Genomic DNA, 20,319 nt, shown 5'->3' on the forward strand with positions numbered 1-20,319 from the left:
CCCACCCCTGAGCTGCATGCTGGGGCCACACCCTATATACTCACATTCTCTCTGATAATCTCATTCCTTTCAGCTCCTTGAGAAGAATAAGACCCAGGGGCACCTGGGTGGCTCCTTCAGTTAAGAGTCCAACTCTTGATTTCCTCTCAGGTCATGAGATCAGGGTCCTGGGATTGAGCCCCAGGTGGGAAGTCTGTTTGAAATTCTCTCCCCCCCACCTGCCCTCCTCCTATGCATTCTCTCTCTTCCCCCCCTTCTCCCCCATCTCTCTCTCAAATAAATAAGTAAATAAAACTTTTAATTAGCAATAATCGCGCCTCGGATAAACCTCATTGGCTACGATACTGCCACTGCGCAAAGCTAAATAAAACTTTTAAATAATAACAGTAAGATCCAGAAACAGGACCTCCAAATGGTGGTAGAAATGGCCCTTATATTTTCCATCTCCCAAGCTCCTGCCACTGTGGTATTCCTCACCCACCTCTCTAGTGGTTCTGCCTGAGGGACAGTGTGCCCCCAGCTGGCAGTGGGAGGCTGGCAGTATATTTGGTCATCTCAAAGTTTACAGGAAATGAAAGTTTATTCCTCCAAAACAAAGGTTAAGCATGCTGTTTTGTGCAAAAGAATATACAGTCATAGGACAGCGAGTCTAACCAGAAAACCAGGGATTTTGGTTTCTTATCCCAGAAAAATCCCTGTGGGAGCTACAATATGTCCAGCTTGGGCCATGCTCAGTGTTCAGTCCCGAAACTGAGCGCCCAGCCCAAACTTCCTGCATTCTCCGTGGTGCCCAGGGAACCTAGCAGCTGGGACTCCGGTCTCTCCACGTGGAACCATTCTAAGTAACTGTTCCATTTAGGCAGCTGCAAAGATGTAGTCGATAGGGAGAGGGCCCAGGCCTGTCGTGTATCCAGTTCACCAATAGCCTTCACTCTTGGGGCCTGGCTGCGTGGGTGTTCCTCAGCGTGATGGCAGAAGGCAACGGTGCCGTGGGGCCCCATTATCCTTCGTGATAGATGTGCCTTCGCTGAGTGATCTCAGCCTTGGCTCCTCAGTGCGGTAGGGAGAGCTCACACCTCCCCAAGCCCAGACTTGGATCCCGCCATTGAGAGCTTCCAGCCCTCCAGCACTGTGAAAGGTCCCAAGGGGAGGAGCTGCACTGAGGCATTTCCCTGAGATGCTGTTTCAGTTTCGGACCCAGGAATCATTGCCAGTGAGCTGCAGCAAGGCCCCTTTGTCCCAGGGGTTGGGAGCTCTTTGGGCCTGCAGGAGGACTTGGAGAGTGTGTTTTTGCTGCCATCTATTGTCTGCCGTGGGGAGCGCGCGTGGTGTGCTTGCTGAGGAAGGAAGCCACTCAGTACCCTCTCCCCTCCACTGAGGGGGGAGATAAAAACAAAGTTGTTGGTTTCCCCCAGTGAAAACCCCATTATGAAAACCTGTGTTTACTGACCTACCATCATTTTAAAGCCGCTTCATTTGAACTGTAATCAAACCGCCAAGTGACCTTTCTGTTCGGCACCCCCCCGCAACCCCCAGCATCCCTGAAAGGGCCTGTTGTTCCTTTGGTTCAATGAAGAAACCTTCTGTTTAGTTAAGCAAGTGTTTTTCCAGTCATGTCTCCTGGTGAGTTACAGAAAGATTATTGTTGGGTCTTGGTTTTTGTTGTTGTTTTTATTTTATCCTTTTAATACCCCCGCCTTCTTACCCCCTCAACTGCCCACCTCCCCCCCCCCATCCTCCCACTCTTATTTCTTTACTTTTTTTTTTTTTTTCCCCCCAGAGGAGGAGAACATAATGATCTGAGCAGCTTCATGAGCCCATAAAGGTCCCTGGTCCTGTTTCTCAGTTCCTAATGTGAGGTGCCTCCTCTTCACCCCCCCCCCAAGTCTGGGAACCTTCCAGAGGCTCTGACTGAGGCTTCGACATGGGAGTGAAGCACAGAATAGCCCCCTGTGAGCCAAGGACACCAGTCCTGATTGACGTGTTTATATATGGTGTGCTTTTCTGTCTTATAGCTGTTCGTTGGACTCGGGTTCCCTTACGAGGGCCCCGCTCCCCTGGAGGCCATTGCAAATGGATGTGCTTTTCTGAATCCCAAGTTCAGCCCACCCAAAAGCAGCAAGAACACAGACTTTTTCATTGGCAAGCCGACTCTCAGAGAGGTAAGCATCTATAAAAACCCCTTCTACTTTCAACAGTACAAATACTAGCTACTTACTGAATGGTGCGAGCCCATTCGAACCTCATAGTCTTGGACAGGTATCGTCAACATCATTTAATGTAGCTGGGTGGGCAGGAGCTCAGGGAGGAATGGCCGATGCCATCTCCTAACTCACCTAACTAGGTGATGGCACAGCCAAGACTTGCCTCTACTTCTGTTTGCCCTTCTACAAACTGCAGCATCTTTTCACTCTGCCTCAGCTCTCTCCTAATTCACACAGACCTCTCCAACCATCTCAGTGGCTGAGCTCTGACTTTTTGAATGTCGAGAGTTTATGGAATAAGGCAATCCACTGGCTAACAGGCATTTTTGAAGAACATGTTTTCCACGGTGGGCTGTGGGGAATAGAGTGTGTGCCATGGGGTCCTTCGCTGTCGACCTTGAGAGACAAGACATCTGATGGGCAACTGAAGTCCCATGCCTGGTGTTTTTGGCCACCATCAGTGGGCACCATCCTGAGAAGTAATCCTGCCATCACTCGAACTGTTGGCAGAAGCCTTATTTGAATTGCTTTCAGAGATCCTCTTAAAAAATCCACAGCGGGTGATGAATCACCACTGAAGGCAGTTGGATTCGATTCGGGGCAATCAACAAGTCATTTAGAGCATGTGGGCGATCACACTGGTGTTTCTGTATCTAGTCAGAAGCAGGTGCGTGCAAGAAACCCAGAGATCGATCTTCTTCTCAGTTCCGTGGCTCTGTGGGCTGCTCCCCAAGAAGAAGCCTGTCGGAGCTGGCATCCTGGCAGTGCCCCTGTCACCCAGGGCCTTCCCCTGGGGGACGACACACGTCAGCACCCATGATGTAGCTTCAGTATAGCAGCGCCGTGATTAAAGCGGACAGTTTTCAATTCTCCTTTTAAACCTTTCTGGGTCGATTCTCCTGAACACCCCGTCACCCCAAAAAGAGCATGAAATGCATTTTCCTTGATCATTCTTCACTGATCAGTCAGAGATCTTGCCCATGCACGGAGCTGATTATTTTGAGAGTTATTTTTTCTGATTCTCCCTGCCTCTGGCAAAAGGGCCAAAGGAAGTGGAGGGAGAGATTGAGATCCAATAGATAATCCTCAAAAGAACAATCTGTGGGCCACACAACCTCTGAGAAGGAGTAACTGTGTGTGTGTTGACCCACATGCTTGCTTTTCCTTCTGCTAATATAATACACTTGAATTCTTCCCTTTGGGAAGTCGTTCCTTTTGGGGAAGTCATTCCTCAGCAGTACTTAATGCACACCTGTGTGCCAGGTGCTAGGGGAGGCTCCAGGGCACAGAGCAGAAGGGTTCAGCCTGGCACCAAAGAGCTTATTTTTTGGGATGATCTGAAGAGATGCTCTCCAGCGGTGAGAACATCTCAGTTTAGAAATCTCTGGTCTGCCGGCCTGACTTCTTTGAGACTTTTAGGTTAGAGTTCAGGGTAGAAAATCGGGTCAGTAAACCACCCCTGCTTTTTAAGTTAGGTGTAAGAAGTCTCTGAAGCTTTACTGCTCACATTGTGATAACTACTTGTAATTTTCTTTTTTTATACTTCTATTGTGATTAAATATACATAATTTAAAACTTAATATTTTAACCATTTTAAGTGTATGGTTCGCTGGGATTAAGTATATTCCCAGTCCTGTACAACCATAACCACCACCCATCTCCAGAATTTAGTCATCATTCAAAACAGAAACTGTGTTCATTAAATGCCAACTCCTCATTCTCCCCTCCCTGGTAACCTCTCATCTGTTTTCCCTCTCAACTTAAATTTTCTGTGAAATCACACAGTATTTGTTCTTTCGTGACTGGCTTGTTGCACTTAGCATGATGTTGTCAAAGTTCGTAGCGTGTGTCAGAATCTCATCTTTTGTTCGAGGCCTGGATGATATTCCATTGTATAAATACACCACATTCTATGTATCCATTCATCTGCAAACACTTGGGTTGTGTCCACTTTTTCTCTGTTGTGAATTCATGTACAAGTATCTATTGGGTTCTCGCTCTTCATTCTTTGGGGAATAATATGTTCAAGTGGAGTTGTTAGAATTTACTTTTTATGCATTTTGAAATAGTTATAGTCTTAGGGAAGAGTTGCAAAAATAATACAGAGGTTAGGTGTAATTCTTTCAACCAGCTTCCTCTGATGGTAACACATTACATAACTAGAGTACAGTTATCAAAACTCGTATCAAAGAAGTGAGCCCTGATATCACAACATTGCCTAAACTACAGAGTCTAATTGGACTTCGTCATTTTTTCCACTAATATCCTTTTGCAGTTCTTAGATCCAGTCCAGGACCCCACAGTGCATTTACCTGCCCTCTCTCCTTAATCTTCTCCAGTCTGTGACAGTTCTTTGGTCCTTCACTGTGTTTCATGACCACGACACTTTGAAAGAGTACCAGTTGGCCTTTCTGTATGCCCTTGCCCACTTTGAATTTGATGGATGTTGTGTCTTGGTTATTGTGTGATGATACATTTTTAGCGAGAATGTCACAGAAGTGGTGTGGCCTTCTGTGATGAAGCATGATATCAGTATGTCTAATTACTTAAGGATGTTCACTTTGATCACTTGGTTCAAGTTGTGTCTGCTGGGTTTCTTCACTAGAAAGTTACTAACTTTCTCCATATTGGGGGAAAAAATATTTCGAAACTATGCAAATATTCTGGTTCTCTTCAAACTTTTGCTCATTTATTTTTACCATGTGTCAGTGGATCTTGCCTACAGCAGATGGTGGTTCTAATGGTGGTTTTCTTTTTCCCCTCATGGTGATTTTTTTTGAATATGTGAAGAGCTAAGAACCCCATCTCTTTTTACTGCTATTTCTATAAGCCTTTTGGAAATGATCAGTCAGAAGTATCTTAGACTACATTGGCTGCTGGCACCTTTTTGTTATTAGTCATTCTAAAGAATCTGATGTCACTTTGTTTCAATGGACTATTTTTTCCTGAAAAAAAAATTAGGACGCTCATACACGATCTATTACCTAGTGAATGTTGTGATGTCACTAAGATCAGAGCAGCTAGTGTGAAGTTACTGAGGAAAGAATGTTCATCATTTCCTGTCCATTGTCATCACTTAGTAATGTTCTTCTCATTGAAGTGGTGGATATTTTCATTCTTCATGGCATGAGAAGAGACGAGGCATTAGAGCTGCCCCCCAGGTGCTTGGTGCCTCCCATCCCTTCAGATGATTCCACCAGTGCTCAGCTGGGACTCTAGTTAGACTGGCCCTGTGGGATCCTCTCAGTATTTGCTCTGCAAGTGACCTTGCACAGATGACTCATCAGTCCTGGGCTCCCACAGGGGACCAGGATGCCGAAGGTCAGTTGACAGATGTGCATTGTGTCTCCATGGGGTCCCTGGTACTAATGGCTGCATTGGGGAAACTTATCAAGACACATTTCCTGTTTTCCAGGAGCTCAGATTTTGATATGGAAAGAAATAACTAAGTTAATCGAGGAGAAAATGTCAACTTGGAGTTGTGCCAAGTAGAGAATGTGCTGGGTTAACCGAAAAGGGGATATTGGCAGAGCTGTAGTAGAAAAGAGAAGGAGGAGAGGGGGGTTTCAAGCTTAAAAGTTATGAATGTTGATGAGTTGGAGGGAAATCCCCAGAAGGTCACTTTGCCTTATGCAGGAGGGCTGGTGCCATCTGATGGCCATCTCCTCTGCGGGAGACAGAGCAGGCTGGGAGCCAGCAACATCACAGAGTGAACTTGACCTCAAGGCCAGGTGGGCCACCCACTTGGCTCTTTCAGCCCACAAAAGCCACAAAATCCCCCGAACCAAAGCCGCTTTTCCGTGGGAGAGGGCTATCGATAGTCATGTAGAAGCCCAAGGGTCAAAAATCCCTAGAAATCAATTATTCTCTTTTTTTTTTCTGCAAATGGAAAAATTTTAACCCAAGTGGACATAATTACAAAGCTATTTTGTTGGGCCCTTGCTAGTTTTCCAGTTAAACAACAATTGATCCATATGAATCAATCTGTATAAATTGCAGGTATGTCCCTTCTTTGTCTTGAAGAGAAAAGAAGTCCAAATTTCTACAGGACAGTTTAATTTTATTTCTGTCTTTTCCATTGGACCAATTTTTAAAAACCATGGTGTATACTCTAGGGGAAAAGTTCCATATGCCTTAAGTAATGTGGTCAGTTCAGGTTATACTTTCAATGTGATATAAATTGGATTTTTATCTTTATGTTGGTAAACACATTAGTAGGTTCTTAATCATTGTTTGGGCATTATGTAAATCATTAGAAATTCTCTGGCTTCAGGGCTTTTTTCCATAAGGAGAACTCATGTTCTCTTTAGAAATTTAATAGCCACTCTGAAGTAATGTCTCCTATTTAATAAGATTTTCATTACTTTTACAAACTATACTCCAGTAAATTTACTGATTGATATATGGGGAAGGAGCTCAGATCAGACAGTTCTCAATAAATTAACAGGGAGGAGCATAACATTCAGAGGGGAAATAATGAATTACAAAATGCCTTACTCATTAAAATTAAGTAACCCTCAGTAAATGTAAATGAATAAAACGATAATGGCTCAGCGTTCTGTATTTTCCAAGTGCTTAGAGCAACCTTGCACATAAGCAGGGACCTGGTAAAGGGGAGGGGAGAGAGACTGCCTATATGTAAGTGGCTGCATAGTGACACTGATGGTAACTTCAGTTTACCCTGATTCCCTTGGAAGATTTAATCAGTTTGTTCTCCAGGCCACCAAGTGAAAACAGTGTGACATTTTACTCGTCTTCAGAAAAGCTCTACTGCAGGCATAAATTCAATCCTGGGATTTTTTTTTTTTTTTAGTTTGGCAAGTTTTAGGAGCATAGTTAAAAGACTGTAGAGTTTACTTCAGGCTTCTTTTCGCCTTTGTCTCAAGAACCCAGTTGGTGCTGTAAAATTGTCACTTTCCTTTCCATCAAAAGCTAATGCGTTGTTGAAGGATCTCGATTTGAATTTGCTCTGTCTGCTCTTTCCTGGCTGTGTGGTCTTGTGGAATTGTAAATCCATATAAATCTCAAAATCCTCACAGATGCATAGGAAAAGGGATAAATAATGCACATGCAGGTGATCAGCTCAGTGCCTGGGCCAGCCAGAGGCCCCACTGATGCGTGTTGAATCTAAGATGTGTACTGGGAGAAAAAGACACGGACGCTTCCCCAGCTCCATGCAGCTTCTGCGGTCACTCTGTAGGTTCTATCACTGACCACACGGCGGAGCGGAAGGAGGGGGTACGTATCTGAAGAATGGGGAACTGAATGGGCCAGCAAGGGGCATGATTCTGGCAGAGGGGTCAGGAGCAAAGATATTTCTCCTCAGAATCGTGATTTGCAGTGGCTCAGTCAGCATCTGACTCTTGATTTCTGCTCAGGTCATGATCTCAGGGTCCTGAGGTGGAGCCCTGCATCAGGCTCCGCACTCAACAGAGAGTCTGTTGGAGAGTCTCTCTCTCCCTCTGCCACTCCCACCGCCCCCTTTCCTTCTCTCACTCTCAAATAACCCTTTAAAAGAGAGAAAGAGAGAGAGAGAGACTCATGATTTCCACAAGAGGGTGCCAATGACAGCTGGGAGCTGAGGCCTAGTAACGTGAACTCTGGGTTTCCTGCCGTAAGTAGTGCATGCAGTAAGTAGTGCATGCACATTGGTGAGGTAGCATATGAAGAATGGTGGCTAGGAGTGAGATGGAGAGAGGCCAGTGAAATCACCCCATCCCCTGTGTGTACTGGAGTCTGAAGAAAAAGAGAACCAGCTTTGCCTCTAAAGCAATAGCCTCAGCCCTACTAGACCCAACACCTGTTTCTCCCACTAATATGTTGTAAGATCTACTTTTCTGCCCTGAAATAAAACTCATCAATAACATACCCTGCCTACATATGAAATTTCAAGAAAGAATGATTCAAAATAATTTGCAATAAGGAAATACATATTTCAGTATAAATATAGCCAAGAAATAATACCCATACCCAAGAACTATAGTAGCAAAGGTATCTCCTGCCTCCTTACAATGAGTAAGACATTGTACTTAAGAAGAATAAAACATTCAACTGAACATGGTTGGCCCTTATATGGTAAGGGCTTATGGTTGCTTAAAAGTGATATCATAAAAGAGAGGTTGGTTAAAAACTGCCTATACAATATAGACGGACACACAAATATGCAGTTCCCATTAATGTGAGCACTACAAATACAGACTGATTTGGGCATGTCGTAATGGAGACTCACCTCATCTGAGTGACAGTGACATGGTCGCCCTGATTTCTCCAAAGTGGTAACAGCTTATGGGTGAAGTTCCAAAGAACACAGAGTAGGAACATCCCTTGATTTACATGGAAGTTAGGTTCCTGGGAAATTCAATGTATATTAAAACTGGGCCAAAGAGTTGGATTCTGTGACCCCACATGGAAGCTCAGCGGGGCAGGTGGAAGCTGATTAGGGAGTAGACAGCCTGCCTCGTGAGGGGTCTACGACCCCCGGTCCTCAGCCACAGGTTCACAGCTCCAGGCAGCACCCCCAGTCTTTGTGAGAACTGAATATGCTCTCATGAATGTCCAGAAAGCTCCCTTCCCATTACGCCCTGAAAGGATACAGGCATAAAGGTGGGAGCCAGTTTGGGTGGTAAATTTAGCCGTCAGAGAAAGGACCCTTCAGGAGCAGAGAATTGCCAGCTTTCATCCTGGGTTGCTTTGGACCCTTTGTTCTTAAAATAAAAGCTCCAATTTTAGAGCTTTGCTGAATCCAATTGTCTTTATCAGTATTAAGGCTCCAATGTGATGCTAATGATTTGTCCTGAAACCATTCCAAAATTCTCGGTTTTTCTAGTAGCCTTATTTCTCTTTCTTTACATTTTGTATGTGTCATTACTCATCCTCCTATGACTTTAAAGCTTTTGGCTTTATTGTAATTTTCTCATTCCCTGTGTGTCCTGATCCGTGTCTTGTAACAGATACCAGTTTGACCGAGGTGATTTTCAGGGCTGGGATGTGACCAAGAGTTGAACATTCCATTGTATCTTGGTGCAGCGTTGGGGGTTGAAGCCACCTATTGGGGGTAACAGCCACCATGGCGCCTGGTTTTGACTTTTCCAAGTGGGATTCAAGATGCGGAGTTATCACTCTTTTATTGTTCTCTACTTGTGGGTTCTCAGGAGGTTTTGATCATCAAGGAAGGACAAAAATGTCTTGTTAGCTACGCAAGTACAATGCCATAAAAAGCATAACGCTTCATCTAGCACAGAAGGCTTTAAAAAAAAACGTATTTGTGAGACTGAGGTGCTTTGTCTCTCTCTTCCAGCTGACGTCGCAACATCCTTATGCTGAAGTGTTCATCGGCCGGCCCCACGTTTGGACGGTTGACCTCAGCAATCAGGAGGAAGTGGAGGCTGCCGTGAAAGCAATTTTAAGTCAGAAGGTTGTGTTTTTTATTCCATTTTTCCCCATCTGTGCTGTGACCTGAAATGTGTGGAAAGCCTCACAGGCCCTCTTGTTGAGTAACTAGAACAATTCCATGTCAGCTTGACTCTGGGATTAGAAGAGCCACGGTGTCGGATTTGGCCCGTGGAGGGTTCATGGGTGCGCTGGCAGGTGGGAACAGAGCTGTGCCCCTGTGTGTGTGGATTCTCCGGAAGCTTTTGGCATGACTGCTGGATCCCAGATGCAATAGTAGGACTTCAAATTATGCCTGTCTCACTCTCACAGAGACCAGGATACACAGATCTGCTCCCCTGCCAAAAGTAAGAATGATAGGAGGTATTAAGGAAATACTGGGAAATGTTTTTCTATAGCATTTATTTATTTGACTTTTTTTAAAAACCTAAACACCTAAATAGAATTTTGTATAAGTAACTGACATCTCCGGATTCTCCTGATCCATTTAGTAGGCATGTATTAAGTGCCTACTGTAGGCAGAGACCGTCTGAGCCACTTTAGGGGGCACTCACTCCCATAAACATAGTCGAGGCTGGCTTCCTGCCTATAGGAAGGCTTACCGTCCAGTGCGGATGGGCCAAGTTAACCTCTCCCAACCCCCTGGACTGCCTTCCACATTGGTGGAACTGCTCTGTATACTCCCCCTACTACACTATACTCTCTAACAGTTATTTAGGGGAAGCAGTAGGGGCGTGGTTGTAAGGAAGACAGCCTGGAATTAGCTTGGGGCTGGGGTTCCAACCCTGTCACCTACTAGCAGTGTCCCCTCGGGCAGTTACGTAACCTCTGAGTCTTAGTTTCTTCATCTCTTTAAGTACTGTTACCTACTGAATAGGTGTTTGTAAGGATTCAATGAGGTCATGAATATAAAGCCTGTAAGTGTAGCATCTACTGCATAGTGAGTGTTTAGTTGGTATTATTAAGTCACTATTAGTTTTACACATACAGTATTCTTATTTTTGTTATCAACAGTCTGGAATTAACTAGACTGTCAGCAACATGAGGGATGGAAATAGGTCTGTCTCGCTGCTCTCCTCTGTACCCAGCATAGTGATCTACCCAATGGATGGAGAAAGAAAGGAATAGGTATTTGCCAAATGTGTTCAGTGCCAGCGACAGGCAAAACATGGAGAAGTGGATATCGGGGGAAGCTTTCTGGAAAATGCAGCACTAGATTAAGTCTTTTAAGACAAGTAGGAATTTGCAAAGCTGAACTGAAAAGTGGACCCAGAAGGACCTGGGTTCAAGGCACAGTGTGAGTAAAGGGGAAGAGGCTGAGTGGAATGTGACCCTACCGGCTTGCCTCACTATCTGCCACACATCGAGAGCTTCGCCACTGGAGAGTCATTCCTGGGGGAGGCTGATGGTTCTGTCTTTCTTTCTTGAGTCCCTGAGTCCCTTAGGGTATTAGTTTCTCAGGACTACCATAACAAAGAACCACAAACTTGCTAGTTTTAACAACGGAAATTTATTCTCTCACAGTTTCAGGACTAGAAGTCCAAAATTAAGATGGCAGCAGAACCATGCTCCCTCCGAAGCCTGGAGTGGGGGATTCTTCCTTGCCTCTTCTGTCTTCTGGAGGCCACAGGCTTTGCTTGACTACTTGCAGCTGCAGCACTTTAATCTGTGTGTGTCTGTCTGTCTCTCTGTTCCATTCTTGGAAGGACATCAGTCTAATTCAGTAGGACCTCATCTTAACTTGATTACATCTGCAAAGACCCTATTTCTAAATAAGGTCACATTTACAGCTACTAGAAATTTGGACTTGCACATTTGCTTTTGGAGCAACATAAATTCAACCCACATCACTTGGCTAAGTGCACATATCCCTGGAAAAGGAGTGATTTAAAAGGTAACATTGAAGCAGAAAATCTTGGATCATGGAGTACAAAACTTTTTAGGTGATAGGTCCCTTTTGTCAAACAAAAATCTAATGGGAATGCTTGATCCAGAAGCACAGAGTGAGACAGTGGGTTGTCTTTGCTCATGGCTACATGAAATTGACTCTGTTCACTCTGTGGAAACTCTAGTGCTCTACATTTTAAAACTCAGATCAACCTTTTTCCACCTTAGTCCCAAAATTATTCAAGACCATGTGAGAAAAAAAGTAATTAATAATAGTAGCTTTTACGTCCAGAGAACCTCTTTCTACACATCTACAATCACTATCTATCTTTATGAGCCTTATCTCATTTCATCTTTATGAGCATTGTTTCACACGATTCTTCTATAGATGAAAAGATTGAGGTTTAAAGAAATTAAGTAATTTACCCAAGATCACATAGCTAATAAATAGTAAAAACTGGATTAAAGCCCAGGTCTTTTTGACTGACATGTTAAGATAATACAAAATTTAGAAAAGGAAAGAAGTAAAGGGAAAGATAAAAGTGGGAATGAAAACTGAAGTAATTAATTGCTTAATACAAAAACTTTATCATTAAGATTATGCTTCTTAGGAATGGGTCAGAAATTGAATGCCAGTCTTTCTCATATTTACTCACAAGATTTTAAATTATGTGACACACAAAAAGCAAGGTAACATGACCCGTCATTAAGAGAGGAAACAGTCATTAAAACCAGACCTAGAGATAGCCCAGATGTTGGAACTTACTAGAAAGCAACTTCAAGATGCTAAGATAAATATATTGAAAGTTTTGGTGAAAAAGATAGACAGTATATATGAACAGATGGGGAATTTCAACAGAAAGCTAGAAACTTTTTCTCAAAGCCAAAATACTAGAACTGAGAAGATACTGGAAATGAAAAGCTCTTTCAGTGGCTTCATCAACAGAGTGTACATAGCAGAGGATAATATCAGTGAACTTTTTAATATCAATAGACTAGAGGAATTTTCCAGATTGAAACAAAAAGAGAAAAATGAATGAAATTAAGAAAAAACATAGGAGACCTATGAGACAATATCAACTGCCCAATTTATGTATAATTGGACTATCAGAAGGAAGAGAGTATAGCCAGAAGACATATTTAAAAAGATAATGACTAAGAATTTTCTGAAATGAATGACTGACATCAACTTGCAGATCCTGGAAGCTCACTGAACTCCAAGCAGGATAAATATGAAGAAAAACAAGTACACATCATTGCCAAAGTGCTGATAACAAAAAATTAGGGGCAAAAATCTTGAAAGCAGCCAGAGAAAGATCCATTACATTTAAGGGGATAACAGTATGAAAGACCACCAACTTCTCGTCAGAAATAATGGAGACCAGAAAAAGGGCCCTTGAAGGCAGAATGTGTAGGGTCTTTAAAACAGGTCATGCTGGGCGCCTGAGTGGCTCAGTGGGTTAAAACCTCTGCCTTTGGCTCAGGTCATGATCCCATCATGGTCCTGGGATCGAGTCCCACATCGGGCTGTCTGCTCAGCAGGGAGCCTGCTTCCTCCCTCTCTCTCTGCCTGCCTCTCTGCCTACTCGTGATCTATCAAATAAATAAATAAAATCTTTAAAAAAAAAAAAACAGGTCATGCTAAGAATTCTGGATTTTATTTTAAGTATGATGGAAAGTTTTGACCAGGGGAATGGCATGACCTAGTTTACATTTTAAATCAGGAGAAATTGCAGAATGTGTCTGACTTAAAATCCTATGGTTAGTAGATAGAAGAGACAGTCAGGACTGAATTCCTGGTCTTCTGGTACCTTCCAAGATCATCTCTCATTGAGCGATGCCAAGCCACCACTGTCCAAGCTCAGCTGATTTCTGAGAGCTATTCCCTGTAGGAATTGTACTTGGACTTAGAGCAGTCAGTGGGTGCTAGAAGAGACAGGACATCTCACAAGAAGGGAAGTAAAAAGAACGGGAAAGAAGAGGTGGGAAAATAAAGGAAGCTTTCCACAGCCAACAGGAACTACACAGTGTAGCCTGCAGGCTTCCTTCCTGTGGCCATGTGAGCAGTGGTCCTTTCCCACAGACCAAGATGGCCAAGAATATTTCCCCCTGTTACTCCACAACTGGCCCTGCTTAGGTTGCTCTGTCACTAAATGTGCTGTCAGCATTCCCTTTCATTCCCTTCCCCAAGGAGGCCTTGACTCCTTCCTGGAGGATTATCATGCAGAAAATTACCCCAGGCCCCTGCTCCAATCTCCACAATAGTTCCTACCTCAGAGGCTTGCCTGGCTTCTGTTATAGCCAAAGCCAGGAGTCTGGAGAACTTTCCCACACAGGGGGCCCCATTCCTCTCCGCAGCAGGATGGCTAGTGGAAACCGCTGGCAGGGGTGGTTTAAGAATACAATTACCTTTTTTTGGTTTGTGTTTCCTTTATAGGAAAATCATTTGGCTTCATATTATTTAAAACAGTGAATGGGCCATCAAGCAATTAATGAGTCAGCATCCCTTTGGTTAAATTGGGTTTGGTTGGTAGGAGGACACAGAAAGAGTCATTTTTCTGTGTTTATGCACTGAGCCCTTTGAATTAATTCATTTCCATGTCTAAAGGCTGCCCTTTAGAATAAGTTGTAGGAATGATCTCCTTCCCACCACATAATTGGATCTGTTGATGTTGTGACAATGGCCACCCATACGTTATTTCACTCCAGAAATTCTACTTGTCACCACATAAATGATCCTAATATGCCAAGTTGTCTGTCATGGTTTCTTTCTGTTCCTTCTGTGGACCTTTGAGAAGAGACCTATCTGCAGGCCAGTCATAGTAAGCCTCTAGAATCACCCGCAGATGATGAGTAAACAAATATCCTCTGAAAGGAAAGAAAATTTTGCCTTTGGTGTGAAGGGTTATGTCTGGGTTGGAAAGGGCACAGCTCATGCAAAAACTTGAGGTGAGAAGGAGCAGGTTTGCAACACTGAAGTCAGTTTTCTGAGTATTTTGAGCTCTTCTGAGGTGCTCTATTGAGGAACAAGATGGCCTGTGTTCTTTCAAGAGTCCTGCCCTGATAGTATAATACTTACGGCTCAGCCTCTTTCACTTCTCTCTGCGCAGATGTAGGCAGGGATGCCGGAGATAAAAACTGTGTGATGCATTATATGATCGTGGGTTTGAAGATATATTATGAAATTAATAGTCATGGTTAAAGAAGGGTTCATGTGTAATGTGTGAATCGACACAGAAAAAGAGGGGAGAAGGTCCCCTGTGACCACGGGAGGATGTCTTCTCTGTCAACTGTCCCATTTTCCACAGGCCTCAACGCACAGGCATTCTGCCCAGCTCTCCACCCTGTACATTTGAGATTGGCAAGTGTAGGACTAAGTGGTGGCCCTCTGTCCTATTGTTGGCAGGTGCCCTTGGGCTCTCCGAAGCTGTCCCAGACTGGATTGCTAGTGAATTTGTCCCAAACGTAAAGTGAAATTTCCATTTCAGATTGGTAATGCTTGCTGGATGCCCCCAAAACACAAGCCTTATACTGTGGGCACACACACTGTGCAGCAGAGACAAAAACCCTCAAGTCTTCCCCATCCCCAGGTGTCCAAATCATGATCACATTGCCTCCCTGACCCCAGAGGAGCACCTTCTGGAATTTCCTCCTGCTTTCTGATAAAGCTTGGGCTCTTTAGTATAGAAATCCTTCTGTGGAAATCCAGTGAACCTCTTCCCAGCCTTGTCTCCCCAGGCTTTGCCACCCCACGCTCTACCCACCTGCTGTTCTTGCATGTCTAACCTCCTGCCGCTCACACTAGCCAGAATGGCTTCCACATCTGGGCTTGCCAGAATCCTAGCTGGCTTTAAAAGCCCAGCATGAGCAGAAGTCTGCTTTGACCTTCTAGCCTCCGGGCCCCTTGGCTGAACTCTTTGTGGCACTTTATGACTCTGTTCCTGCCCCACACATTCTTTAGCTATGTGCTGACCTCACCTTCGAGTGCCGACCAGTGCTTTCCTCACCATCCTGGGTCCTTCCCCACTCATCATGTGCCCTTCTCCTAGCATTGAGCATACATCCATTCAGCAGGTGTTTGCTGCCTTCCTCTGTGAGCCACACAACCCAACAGCCGTGGAACACCTGCCCTCTGGAGCTTAATCTCTAACTGATGATACTCCCCACCTTTTGTAGAATGCCTACTGTGTTCCAGACACCAAACTAAGCACTTTACTTTTTTTTTTTTTTTAAGATTTTACTTATTTATTTGTCAGAAAGAGAGAGAGAGAAAGCACACAAGCAGGCAGAGAGGCAAGCAGAGGCGGAGAGAGAGGCAGGCTCCCCGCTGAGCAAGGAACCCGATGCAGGACTTGATCCCAGGATGCTGGGATCATGACCTGAGCCGAAGACAGCGGCTTAACCCACTGAGCTACCCAGGCGTCCCGCCCTTTACTTTTTTTTTTTTTTCTCACATGACCGTCACCACAGCTTAAAAGAGGTAGATTTTTCTTCTCACCATTTTGCACATGAAGAACGTGAGGCTCAGAGGTGGTGGGCACCTTGCTCAGGGTCCCACAGCTAACCAGGAGCAGGGTGAGGTTGTAAACCCAGGTTGGTTACCATCCGAGTTCATAGTCCTATCCCCTCTTGAGGCATGTGAGTGTGCGTGAGTCAGGGGAGGACTGGGTAAGTGTCCTTGGTTCTCTGTCTCCTTTCATGATACCGTGTTCTGCTTCTACAGATTGAACCATACATGCCATATGAATTCACATGTGAGGGAATGCTACAGAGAATCAACGCTTTCATTGAAAAGCAGGTAAGGCTCTTCAGAAATCCTTTTATCCCATTACCACCGGGGGCTCTTACGAACATCTAAGAGCTACCGTATTTCTGGGGTTATTTTCCTACTTTGCAAGACTCTAAAAGCTGGGTAATGGCTTGATGGAATTTTGAAGCATGCATTGTCGTGGTCATCCAAGAGACTTTGTCCTAGTTAAGAATGTTCCTTATGGGGGCGTCTGCGTAGCTCAGTCGATCAAGTGTCTGCCTTCAGCTGAGGTCATGATCTCAGGGTCCTGGGATCAAGCCCCACGTCAGGCTCCTTGCTCAGTGGAGAGCCTGCTTCTCCCTCTCCCTCTGCAGATCCCCCTGTTTGTGCTGTCTCTCTCTGTCAGATAAATAAATACATTCTTAAAAATAAAGAATATTCTTTGTGATTGTGGAAGGTCAAACTGGAAACTTAAAATGGGATAGTCAAGACGAAGCCCTCCTGAACCATCAGACCTGTGCCCTGAATTGGTTCGGAGGGACATCACGAGGACTTAGGTGGGGAGGGGAACAGAGAGACAGTTCACTGATCCTGCCTGATCTTTGTTTCTCACCCTAAGAAAGGCAGGGGCTGAAACCAGGGGTTTCTAAGCCTTCCTTTAATATATGTTCAATAATTCCAAATATATTAGGACGTCTTAGTGGTTTTCAAATATCTTTTCAAACACGACCCCTTTTCAAATGAAACGTTACATGAAGCCTAAGAATAAAACAGATAAAAGGAGGGCTTCAGTGCTAAAGTGGGGGAGGGGGGCCCAAGAGTCCACCACCCCCAACAGAGCTTGCAAACTCTAGCTTGTGCCTGTGACAGTAAAGGCCAAGAGCACCACTGGCATCCTTCTGTAACATTTTAATTCCTTAGTCTTCAAAAGCAGCTCAGAGCTACAAATAGACAGATGCAGAACCCCTGTGGGCAAAGCACTATGAACTCCTTGACCACATTTCAGGAATGGGGGTCTCCTCTTAAAAGGCAAAGCAAAGTGTCTTGGGACGATCAAGAGATCTTTACACAATAGGGGATGAGGACCGTGCAGGCTAAAATAGAAATAGTGTGTTGTAAATGTTAAGTAGTGTAGACAGGAGGTCCCAGGTAGGTTTCGAAGGGAAGGTTTGAGGCAACAGGCTGAAGAGCCCCGGACACTGCTGTTGGAGAGGGAGAGCGGTGGGCAGAGGCTTAAGGGAGGCGTATCTGGTATTCCGGGTGTCTGTTCGAGGCCAGAGGGCATGCTGTGCAGCCCCGCCATCTGGGTTCACAAGTTTTTGGTTTTATGATTTGGGTGCCTTACTCCGCCTCTCTGGGCCTTAGTTTCCTCTCTTGTAGAGTAAGGATAATAATAGACGTCATGGGGCAGGAAGTGCTTAGTACAGGGCTGGTCCGTAGTGTTCCATAAATGCAAACGAGTACTGTTGATCACTTAATAGATGATATTGTGTATCCTATCACTGTGTATTATTATATTGCGATATCATAGAATGGGGTATAATATGACTAAGCATCTGAATCACCATCTCATTCAGTCTTCGTGTAGTGCCTTGATTGGCCACGACCTCATCAGCATCCTAACTCGAGCAGCCCTTTACGTGTAGACTTCACAGGAGTGCGTATGGAACACGTCTCCGCGCGATGTCTCATTCGGTCCTCCCCGTATCCCAGGAGGCGGCAGGAATAGCCCGCCTCTCTGGGTGGCGGGACCAAGATTCACAGTCTCGGGCTAACGTGTCATGGACTCCAGGTTCGATGCTGGTTTGGTCTGAGTGCAGGCGTGTCCTCGCAGCATGGCCAGGGCTGCGGGCGGGGGCTGGTGTCCCGGTGCTGGGCTTGGCATCTTCATTCCCCTTCCTGCAGGTGCCGAGAGGACCTGCGGATTCTCCGCTGGCAGGGAGTTTTAAGCTGTCACAGCTCTTGTCACGGGAACCGATCTGAGATTGTAGCAGGATCCCCGCAGCTGCTTCTGAAACCCGATTCCTCCCTTCCTGTCTCCACTTCCTCTTGGGGAAGATGGTTCCTCGCTGCCACGCTGCCACGTAGAGAGAGACTCTTCATCAGGTTTATTTGAAGACTCTTGAATCACAGCCAGTCCTTAAGAGTTCTCCTGTGGCCTGTTATCTGTAACTCTATTACCAGCTTTCCTTGCCAACAGGAAGGTCGCATTCCCTAGAGTGACTGGGCACCGTGCCCCATAATGCAGGAGCATGTCTGGTCCATTCACCCCCATACCCCACGCGGCCTGCCCGGCACACAGTAGGTGCACAGTAACTCCCATCTGAAGGCATTAACAAAAATGAATGAGCGTGTGTGCACGTGCTTGTGCTTTTCATTCACGTGTCCCAGGTGCCAGAAAGCTCATCTTGGACTTTATGATTTGGAATACACGCTAATTAAACTGCCTTTGCACACCGCTCCCCAGCACAGACTCCTGCAGAGCCCACTGTTCAGATATCCAGAGCTTTCTGTTTTGTCTGCTATGGCTGATTCCCACATCCACTGGGGAAATGTCAGCCGTAGTGCACTGTGGACTGGGCCGGGGCCTCAGCAAGATGGGAGGGAACGAGTCCCCATCCTCAGGTAGCTTCAGGCCCCCCCAGAGAAGCCATTCAGGACCACAGGCCATGCCACCGCCATAGGGTTGGACTCTGTAACAGTGATGTCACCGGATGCTTAGGGACCGCACCACTCAGCCTGCAGCGCAGGGAAGGCGGGGAGAGATGGGGAGAGCGTGTCCAGCATCATTTTGTGCGAGATGAGTCCTTGACAGCAGACAGAGCGGTTATGAGAAGGACTGTACAGGTCAAGACAAAAAGGTCTGGGGGAAAAAAAGAAAGCATGATGAGTTATCGGAAGCTGAGTTGTGACCGAAGGGAGGTGATGTGAGAGACAGGGCTGGAGGAGGAAATAATTCGTGAGTAGATCCTCAGGCTCCGCCAAGAATGCAGATTTGATCCTGGGATAGCAGGAAGCTCAAGAAAGGTTTTAATGCAGGATGAGGGCAGTGAGACTCAGATTGGTATTTTAGGAAAATTCCTTCTAGAAATCTTGCATGGGGGGCATTTCCTGTTAAACATTTTCTCGGTGCTGCTACACAAGCCAGAATGAGGCCAGTTTTGAGTTAATCCAGACCTCCGTGGAGGGTTTTGTTGAGGCCATAATGTTCCCCCAACTTTAGAGGGGTACCGGGAGGTCAAGACCCCATTGATTCAGTTTCAGTCTTCAGCCTCTAACAGTTCTCTCCAGGCCTCAGTATTTTAGAGCTCAGGGTGTTCGTTATTTTTTTCAGCTAGAATTTCATCAAAGAGCAGGGAGACTGGAACGAGGGGTGTTTCTGGTGTGAACGGAAAGCCTCGAGCTCTGAAGACTGGTGGCAGCTCAAGCTTCCCATCCCTTGAACTGTAGGAGTGCTACAGCCCTAATTAGGCTGATCTCTGCCTTCAGAGTCTTCCGTGTGATCTGCAAGGGGAACAAGGAAGCTTTTATCTCAGAACCTTTTCAAGGTTGTCCATCACACTCACCCACGGCAACGGGAGCCAGGGGAAGCCAATTGACAGCAATTGAGAAAGCCCCAGGCTTCAGTGGTTGTTGAGTGGCTGACAGCTGGAAATCTACCTCATACCCAGCCAACCCCGGGCTCACTCACCCAGTGGGAAAGAGTCGTGACTTGAGGGAAACCACTTGCTTTTTTCCCTTCATGCCCCGGTCCTGCACACACCACCATTGCTTGGCTGTACTGGAAGTGTTGATTTGGGTTGCATGTTCTTCCAAATCAGCACTCTGTTCGAAGGGCTCTCTCCAGCAGTGGGGGAGGAACTGCGGGATGGTGCCAAGGCAAAAATCCCTTGTAACCTCAGATCAAGAGCAGCATTCTTCCCTAACCTGAGTGTCCAGGTCTGTTAAGGTTCTCGTGATGCATTTCTTGGGAAAGATTTAGGTATTTGCCTCGGGCCAGAGGGGATAGAACAGGTTCTTTTGAAGGAACGGCTATGTTCAGGTTGCTTTCTGCAAACCATGCCTATGTTCCTCATTCCTATTTTCTTT

The 20,319-nt window shown here is 45.4% G+C and overlaps 1 protein-coding gene across 5 annotated transcripts in view; it reads left to right on the forward strand.

The window, feature by feature from the left end:
• The window catches only part of MGAT5 (alpha-1,6-mannosylglycoprotein 6-beta-N-acetylglucosaminyltransferase), a 337,363-nt gene that overhangs the window by 297,539 nt on the left and 19,505 nt on the right, over positions 1–20,319 (forward strand). For all 5 annotated transcript variants that reach the window (XM_082689322.1, XM_082689323.1, XM_082689324.1 and 2 more), the window contains 3 exons: positions 2,016–2,162; positions 9,502–9,618; positions 16,204–16,278. In XM_082689322.1, coding sequence (XP_082545448.1) covers positions 2,016–2,162; positions 9,502–9,618; positions 16,204–16,278 — 339 coding nt within the window. The remainder of the gene's footprint in view (positions 1–2,015; positions 2,163–9,501; positions 9,619–16,203; positions 16,279–20,319) is intronic.

This window comes from Mustela nivalis (genome assembly GCF_964662115.1).
Source record: "Mustela nivalis genome assembly, chromosome: 11".
In the NCBI taxonomy this organism is placed as follows: domain Eukaryota; kingdom Metazoa; phylum Chordata; class Mammalia; order Carnivora; family Mustelidae; genus Mustela; species Mustela nivalis.